Source organism: Lynx canadensis, chromosome C1 (assembly GCF_007474595.2).
Source record: "Lynx canadensis isolate LIC74 chromosome C1, mLynCan4.pri.v2, whole genome shotgun sequence".
NCBI lineage: Eukaryota > Metazoa > Chordata > Mammalia > Carnivora > Felidae > Lynx > Lynx canadensis.
In genome coordinates, this window is record NC_044310.1 from 86,129,172 (window position 1) to 86,138,246 (window position 9,075).

The following is a 9,075-nucleotide window of genomic DNA, read 5'->3' on the forward strand; positions in this document are numbered from 1 at the left end:
TGGAGGGGAGGAGTTGGAAAGTACCTGGAGCATTTAGGAAAGAGAGTAGAGTTGCCAGCCTTAGCAAATAAAAATACAGCTCACTCAGTTAAATTTGAATTGCAGATTAATGACACATAGTTTTTTTGGTATAAGTCCCATAAATTACATGGTATTTTCTCTGGCAACTCTTAAAGAGAGATAGTAGAGCATGCATAAAGAACAGCAATGTTGCTTTGAAATAAGAAATGTGGAATGGAGCAACCTCAGTGTGAGTTGGGCATCAGATGGTAACCTCATTGCCAGGAGAAGTGAGGTAAAACACTGGGCTGGCCTTCCAGGCAGCAGCGGAAAGGCAGCTGGGCTGAGAGCCAGGAGATAGCTTGGGGATGCAATTCTTAGGGCCTCTCCTGAGAGTAATGGGAAGAGATATGTGTGGGAACCAGAGACTTGGAACTGGCAGGGAAGCCATTGCTGCAAATTGTTTTGCCCTGCTTTCTAATTTTGCCTGAGTGGTCATCTGCATTTTATATCTAATAGGTGTGCACTAAGGATGGAGATTACTAAGTAATCGTCTGAAAAGGACTTGAGCTCTTTAAAACACTGCATTAATACCAAATGAATGTTGTCCTCACCAGCAATATTCACAAGAAAAAGACTGTTCCCCTACGTAATTCTTTGACACGTTTGAGGTTTATTGTGGTGGTTTGTACTAGTGGTTAAGAGGCTATGGCCCATCTATGGTCACAGCCCACGTTAACCAAGTTACTTAACATAATTCACCTGGGACTCAATTTCCTTCTTTGTAAAGTTAGGGTAATAATAATTCCTAACTTGTAGGGTCATCAGAAGGATGAGTTAGTATGTATAATACTTAGAATCTGGTACCCAAATGTACAACCTTATATTAGATGTTATAGGTGGATAATGAGATGTTTTAATATTCATTATTAAATTTATTATTCATTATTATACATTTGTATACACTATGTCAGGAAATATGTAGTAAGGAAATCAGTAGTTTTTAAAAAGGACATTCATGGGGGAGGGGAGGCATAAACAGGCAGAGCACAGAGGATTTTTAGGGCAGTAAAAATATTATGCATGATACCGTAATCATGGATACATGTCATTATACATTTGTCCAACCCCACAGAATGTACAACATCAAGAATGAGCCATGGTAGAAACTATGGACAATGGATGATTATGATGTGTCAGTGTAGGCCCATCAACTGTAACAAATGTCTCATTCTGGTGGGGATGTTGATGATGGGAGACACCATGCATGTGTGGGGTATGGGGGCTTTGGGAAATGCCTGCACTTTCCACTCAATTTTGCTGTGACCCTAAAACTACTCTTTTAAAAAGTCTTTATAATTTAAAAAGTGGTAAAAATAAAAATAAATTTATTTTAATAAATAATGTAACATTTAATAATTTAATAAAAATAAATTTAATTTAACAAAGCATTTCAGCAAAAAAAATGCTTTCTTCTGGGAAAAAACATTTACTAGCATACTTTTATATATGTTTCACAGACTTGCATGGTTAGGAAATAAGTGGTTTTTAAAAGGACATTCACTAGCATATCTTTGTATACATTTTATACATATATAGCTAAGAGATTAGCACAATTTAAAATTTTTATTTTCTTTTCTTTTTTTAAACTTATTTATTTATTTTGAGGGAGAGAGAACAGGGAAGGGGAAGAGAGAGAGAAAGGATCCTAAACAGGTGCCAGGGGGGACTCAATCTCATAAACCGTGGCATCATGACCTGAGTCGAAATCAAGAGTTGGTCACTTAATGGACTGAGCTACCCAGGCACCCCACAATTTAAAATTTTTTAAACTACCAGGTACCTGGGTGGCTCAGTCAGTTAGGTGTCTGACTTCAGCCTAGGTCATGATCTCACCATTCCAGAGTTCGAGCCCAGCGTCAGGCTGTGTGCTGACAGCTCAGAGCTTGGAGCCTGTTTCGGATTCTGTGTCTCCCTCTCCCTCTCTTGGCCCACTTGGCCCAAACTTCCATTTGTGTTCTGTCTCTCTCTCTCAAAAATAAGTAAACATTAAAACATTTTTTAATAAAAAATAAAAATTTTAAAACCAGGGGTTTCCCTTCAATCCCTTCACTGTGTATTGACTGCACGTGTTTGAACTGGGAGACATGCATTTGCACTCATTAAGTTTTGGAACTCAGTTCTGGGATGCCTAGTGTAAGCTGTCTTAGTGACATTTCTCTCATCAATAAAATGACCAACAATGCTTGTTCAAATTAGATAATCTATCGTGATAGATAGAGTTTGGGTATGCAAGTCACTTTAATTCCTTCCCCTTCAAAGAACTCATAATTTAGTGGATGGGGTGGATTTTGCCAACTCCACACCTTATGTTGTGCAGGGCAGACTCAGCATATCCCTCCTTTTATTTTTTTTTTATTTTATTTTTTTTTCAACGTTTATTTATTTTTGGGACAGAGAGAGACAGAGCATGAACGGGGGAGGGGCAGAGAGAGAGGGAGACACAGAATCTCGGAAGCAGGCTCCAGGCTCTGAGCCATCAGCCCAGAGCCTGACGCGGGGCTTGAACTCACGGGCCGCGAGATCGTGACCTGGCTGAAGTCGGACGCTTAACCGACTGCGCCACCCAGGCGCCCCCCTCCTTTTAAATAAAGGAAGTCCCCAAACCCATCCAGAGCCTATTCTAGAGTCTAGAGGACACTCCTCTGCATTTCCACGTTGTATGCATGTGCTGTTTTTTGTGGCGATGTGCTCCGTGCAACTCGGTTGCTGAAGACTTGAAGGCAGCTGTGAACTTGATTTTAACTGTCGTTAGATTTCTTCTTTTGCAAAATCATAAGATCCCAGAAGTCAGGGGTCTGTTGTTTATTCATTTAACCTCCTTCTGAGTCATTCAGGTACAGGGTGTGTCTGTCAATTGAAACTGCACACGGAGAAGTTTTGCGTTCACATCTGCCAGGATGGGAAGCCAGAGCGACCAGGAACTGGGTGGAAATCTAGCAGCAGAGCAGGGCAGAAGTGCTCTGAGCTTGTCACTTAGGCGGAGCTGACCAAGGCAGCCTCTATGTCTCACCTTCTGAAGTAGCATCAAAGTGAAAGAAGAGAGTGGGCGTGTTGGGAGCATGAGGTGTGGGGGCCTCTGAATCCTCCCGAGTAGAAAGGGAGAGAAAGAAGGTCACCGGTCTCAGACTAGGCTGGCTGGGTCCGGCGGCTCTTCCCTTTTGGAAATTCTTGTGCTGCCCAAGCTTTTAAATCTGTCAGGCCCCAGCAGCTGACCACCTCCCCAAAGGTCTCAGAATCTGGGACACACGGCTTGAGTTTGCGCCCAGTTGAGTGAGGGGAAAGCCAGCCCTACTTCTCGCCCCGCGTTAGCCCATTCGTCACCGAGCCCCGGGAAAACCACTTTCTGCCCCTCAGACCACAAGTTTCGGGGCTGCAGTGGGACGGGGGTAGGGAGAAGCAGAGGAACCTCCGGGACCATTCTCCCTTCTAGGCTGCTGCATATCTCCTCCGCGTCTGTGGCAGCCCCTTGCCAGCCTCTCGTCCCCGGTGGGCGGCCGGGACTCGCGGGGTGTCGGCTCCTCCTTTCCCTGTCTGCACAGAAGCGGCCCCGGGGCGCCCCGCCACGATCTCGGGACTCCGATCCAATCGAGAGCTTGCGGGGGTAGGGAAACAGCGAGGTGCGCTGCGAGACGCCGGGCCGTCCTCTGCCCCCTGAGACTTTTCGGGAGAAAAGTTTCCAAAGGCTCCCCACGTCCTCTCTTTTCTAAGACTCGGGAGAACGGTGTCTGGGAGCGGTGGACAGCCGGGCGAGGGCTGTGATTTATGCATCAGAGTCCAGGGGGCACCAGCCTCCGTCCCTTCTCTGTTTTCTTTTCCTTTTTTTTTTTTTTTTTTAATTCGGTTGCCTGGGGAGGGGGGGTGGGGAGGAGGGTGTGTGCACGTGTGTGTGTGTGTGTGTGTGTGTGTGTGCGCGCGCACTTGCGCTTGCTTCTGCCCCAGATCTTTCCTGGACAGTGAGTCTCCGAAGCCGAGAGCCGGAGGCCCGCAGCCGCAGGCGGAGGGCGTGGGGGTTGAGATATTAACCCCTCCCCGCCTCTTCCTAGGGAAGCCACACGGCCTCAGCGGGGCGCTCGGTGACTTCAGCTAGCGGGCCGGCGCGGGCCGCGGAGAGCAGGGCTGGCCATTGGAGTGTGCGGCTGCGGAGGGAGGGGACCCCGACTCGAGTAAGTTTCAAGAGCGTCGCAGTCAGTCGGGGGCGGCAGCAAGATGCCGAGCGCGCAGTGGAGACCCAGAGCTCTCCCAACGCAACTTCGTCCTGCATGAGCGAGGTAGGGGACTGAGCGCGGTGCCAGCGTGGGCCGGGGGTGCGGGGGACCCCAGCTGCAGGAAGTGTTCAGTGTTAGAAACGAATTTTTAAGCCGGAACGAAGCAAAACGGAAACTTTTAAAACATCCATCTCTGGGCGGTAGAAACATTCATCCCTGGGCTACTAAGCCCAGTCCATCGGATTGTTCTTGGGGCACTTGTGAGTTAATGAAGTTTGGAAAAGGGTTCAGTCCGGTTGTAAAACCGACTAGAGGTGGGGGAGAGTGGAAACTGCGGTTGGTCGCAGAGGGGTGGGGGAAGGGGCTTAGTTTTGGAAATCTTATAGACAAAGAATATGGGAGGTGGGGGTGGGGGTAAGGGCTTAAACTTGCACTGCCGGCGAGGAGGGTGTGGAATTAGATGGGAGAAATGCCGAGTTTCTGGGTACGAGCAGCGTCGGCTGTCCCAGGAACTGCTCTCTGTTACGCCCCTTCTATCACATTGCGGCGTTACTTTGAAACATTTCAACGAGGTACAAGTAGACTTCTGCGAACCGTGCCGTGTTTCATTCTCTCCACACTTTCTAGTTCTGTGAGACGAGGCAACATGTTGGGGGAGGGCAGTAAGTAAAACTACCGCCTCACGTTTAGCAATGCACCAGACGTACGTTCAGGCTTCTGGACTGTAGATTTGCACTTGGAATTAGGAATGTAGTGGCATGCATTGTTATCGTTAGTAGTATAACTTATCTCGTGTGTGTGTGTTGGCCAAACCCACAGTAACTAAACATACTCCTTATGCAATCAATGAATGTGCGAAACTCCTGGGATTTATTGCAATCTTTTATGAATGATTTTCACTGAACCTTTAGAGTTTCTTGCATTAGCTTACAAGGAAAAAAAAAAGAAGAAGAAGCAGCAGAAGAAAGAAAAGGCAGTTGCTTCACAGAGGCGTTAAGCTTTCCTGTTTACCGCAAGGCCGGGGCGGGCTTGGCTGCCCACACCATGCGGCGCCCTCGGACCCAAAGCACACCTGTTCCTAGAGAGTTATTAATAGAGCCCAAAGAATGACTTACTCTGTCAAGTGATTTTCGTGCGAATCTAATGTCTTGCATGGCAATTAGGAGGTGGTTCTCTGTTCTTTTAGCTGGGTGGTGCTGTGCGTCTCCACCCTCATATTGGCGGTTGGGTCTCTTCCGAGGAGAGACCAAGAGCTGGTAGTGAACCCGCTGCTGAGAGGGCGAATGCTCCAGAACACCTCCAAGCTGGAAACCTGGAGGGGGATCGAGGTGGCGGCGTGAGGGAGCCGAAGGGATGTTAAATGGGACTTGCTTCTCTAGTTTTCCCATTTCCGTTTGGATGTGACACAGGGAGAGTTTTAGTCTTGTCGAGTTGGGAGTTTTCAGTTTGGGTAAAAAATTTTTTCTCCCTTCCCTTACCCACCCTACTCCCCCCTTTTTTCTTTTTCTTTTCTTTTTTTTTTTTTTTTGCAAGAAATAAGAATTTGATTTTCTTTTTCTGAAATCCTTCTCCTTGCGCTTTCCCCAAGTTTACTTAAAACAAATCCATGACAAAACTGGAGCAGTGCCTTAGCTAGAATGAATTATGCCAGTGTGCTGTGGCTTTTTCCCTGACTCTCTCCTCTTTGTGACTTGTTTAAAGCTGCTGTTCCCGAGGCCCTCTCCAGCCAAGGAAAAGCTACACAAAAAGCCTGGATCTCCCGGACGGAACCACCCCCCCACCGCGGCAAGTGAAGGCTCTCTCGGCGTCGCCCTCTAGCGTCCTTCAGGAGAAGCGCCACCCCCGGGTTCCTGGAGACCCTGCGCACCATGGGGTCCACCAGCGTCCCGCTGGTGAAGACTCACCGCAGTTCTGTGTCTGACTATGTCAACTACGACATTATCGTCCGGCATTACAACTACACGGGAAAACTGAATGTCAGCGCGGACGAGAACGGCATTAAACTGAGCTCCGTGGTGTTCATTCTCATCTGCTGCTTTATCATCCTAGAGAACATCTTTGTCTTGCTGACCATTTGGAAAACCAAGAAGTTCCACCGACCCATGTACTATTTTATCGGCAACCTGGCCCTCTCAGACCTGTTGGCGGGAGTGGCCTACACGGCCAACCTGCTCTTGTCTGGCGCCACCACCTACAAGCTCACCCCCGCCCAGTGGTTTCTGCGGGAAGGGAGTATGTTTGTGGCCTTGTCTGCCTCGGTGTTCAGCCTCCTAGCCATCGCCATCGAGCGCTATATCACAATGCTGAAGATGAAACTCCACAACGGGAGCAACAGCTTCCGCTCCTTCCTGCTGATCAGTGCCTGCTGGGTCATCTCCCTCATCCTGGGTGGCTTCCCCATCATGGGCTGGAACTGCATCAACATGCTGGCCAGCTGCTCCACTGTCCTGCCGCTCTACCACAAGCACTATATCCTCTTCTGCACCACCGTCTTCACCCTGCTCCTGCTCGCCATCGTCATCCTATACTGCAGGATCTACTCCTTGGTCAGGACTCGGAGCCGCCGGCTGACCTTCCGCAAGAACATCTCCAAGGCCAGCCGCAGCTCTGAGAAGTCGCTGGCGCTCCTCAAGACCGTGATTATCGTCCTGAGCGTCTTCATCGCCTGCTGGGCGCCCCTCTTCATCCTGCTCCTGCTGGACGTGGGCTGCAAGGTGAAGACCTGCGACATCCTCTTCAGAGCGGAGTACTTCCTGGTGCTGGCGGTGCTCAACTCCGGCACCAACCCCATCATTTACACTCTGACCAACAAGGAGATGCGCCGGGCCTTCATCCGGATCCTGTCCTGCTGCAAGTGCCCCAGCGGAGACTCCGCCGGCAAATTCAAGCGACCCATCATCGCCGGCATGGAATTCAGCCGCAGTAAGTCGGACAACTCCTCCCACCCCCAGAAGGACGATGGGGACAACCCAGAGACCATTATGTCCTCTGGAAATGTCAACTCTTCTTCCTAAAACTGAAAGCTGCCCTACCCATGGGGAGAGTTCTTGCATGGTCACCCCACCACCCAGTGTTTGGAAAACAAAAACAAAAATAAAAAAGTCTCTGTGCCTCCACCGCTGCCAGGGAGGAGCTGCTGGGAGCCAGACGGAGGGGGCAGGGGGCAGAGTAAGAGCAGCCTGGTGGTGCCGGGGTGTTGGTGGGTTAGTTCCTGTGAACAATGCACTGGGAAGGGTGGAGATCAGGTCCTCGCCTGGGATCTATTTCCTACCCCCGCCCTGGAGCTTTGATTTTGCACTGAGCCAAAGGTCTAGCATTGTCAAGCTCCTGGAGGGTTAATCTGGCCGCTCCTCTAAGACTAAGGCCCCAGTGTGAGAGCATCTGTGGAGAGCTTGGAGGAGACGTTTTCTCTCACCTTAGTTGCCAGCCCAAGTGACTGTGTGCACTTCTGCGTCTCTGGGTATGCCCTGCATATCCTACCCTCCCTTTCCCTTCACACCCCACCTCAAAATTCTGTTACTTTATATTTGAACGACCTGGCGTTCATCAGAGCCGGGGTTGTGGCACGGTCCATTTCCTGATCGTCTGCAGCGGGTAGGCCGTGTTCAGGAGGGAAACTGTGAGGAATGGAGATGGTTTGGAGATGTAAAGCAATTTTATTTGCTGAGGCCAAAGTTTCCACGTAAGCTGGATCGGTTTTTGGAATTTGGTTACAGTCACTTTGATTTCTTTTTTTTTCTTTTAACAACTTTACAACGAAGTATGTTACAGCATCGTTATCCATTGTGTCTGAAAGTCTGCATAAGTCCAGTTTATCTAGATGCTATCAACCGGGATCCTTTGTGTCATAGGAGAATCAAACAAGTAAAACAAGGTGAAAACTGACTGGGGGTGACTTTGTAAACCAAGAGAGATTTCTTAATGAGTTTGTCTAACAAATACAACGTCTGTCTTTGGCACTTTTGTTGACGTTTATTTCAGAGTGTTGTGTGAATTATTTCAACCAACAGGATGGTTGTATTTTGTTGTGTTAAAAGTACTTTCCGTGATTTTTGAATGTATTTGTTTCAGCATTTTATTGGACTTTTCTAACCTGTGTTAACACCGTTGAACGTGTATTTCCTAAGAAAATACAACCCTCTTGTGCCATTAAAGCATTACTTTAACTGATAGGGAATACCAGAAGTTTTAAAATACAGCTGTTCATTAAATAGTTAATTAAAGATGTGTATAAATGTCACAAAAAATAAAAATATATTGCTGTCTCTTTAGTATGGTTTTCAGTGCAATTAAACCGAGAAATGTCTTTTTTAAAAAAAATAGTATTTAATAGGTTTCTGACTTTTGTGGATCATTTTGCACATAGCTTTATCAACTTTTAAACATTAATAAACTGATTTTTTTTAAAGATTCCTTTGTGAATAGCATTTTTTTTTAAAGAAATAAGACATTGTGTTTGACTATGTGGATCTTTAGAATCAAAGTTAAGGGCAATTTTCTGTTACTCTTTAAAGGATTTCACCTTGATAAACTAGGGTGTGAAAAAAAATGTGGTTTGTTAAAAAACCACTCTATCTTTTTCAGGAAGAGAAACTTCAATAAGTTAACACTGAAGAGTAGTAAAAAATGCGATGAAAACCACCAACCTCTAAATACCACGCTGACAAGTAAATGCCATTATTGGAGTTTTAAATTGCATTCGAGCCAAACTAAGTGTTACACAATAATTCTTGTCCTAAAACACGGGCTTTTAAAGAAATAATATACAAGAATGTAGTTGTAAATCTAATTAAAAAAATTTTTTTAA

The 9,075-nt window shown here is 47.0% G+C and overlaps 1 protein-coding gene across 2 annotated transcripts; it reads left to right on the forward strand.

Annotated features, from left to right (window-relative positions):
- Window positions 1-4,020: 4,020 nt before the first annotated feature.
- On the forward strand, window positions 4,021-8,678 carry S1PR1 (sphingosine-1-phosphate receptor 1). 2 transcript variants are annotated; one of them, XM_030325298.2, is made up of 2 exons: window positions 4,021-4,331; window positions 5,970-8,678. In XM_030325298.2, the coding sequence occupies exon 2, from the start codon at window positions 6,137-6,139 to the stop codon at window positions 7,280-7,282; it is 1,146 nt and encodes a 381-aa protein (XP_030181158.1). In that variant the 5' UTR covers window positions 4,021-4,331; window positions 5,970-6,136; the 3' UTR covers window positions 7,283-8,678. The 2 variants fall into 2 exon arrangements, with proteins under 2 accessions (XP_030181158.1, XP_030181159.1); XM_030325299.1 differs by lacking the exon at window positions 4,021-4,331 and adding an exon at window positions 5,442-5,718.
- Window positions 8,679-9,075: the final 397 nt, after the last annotated feature.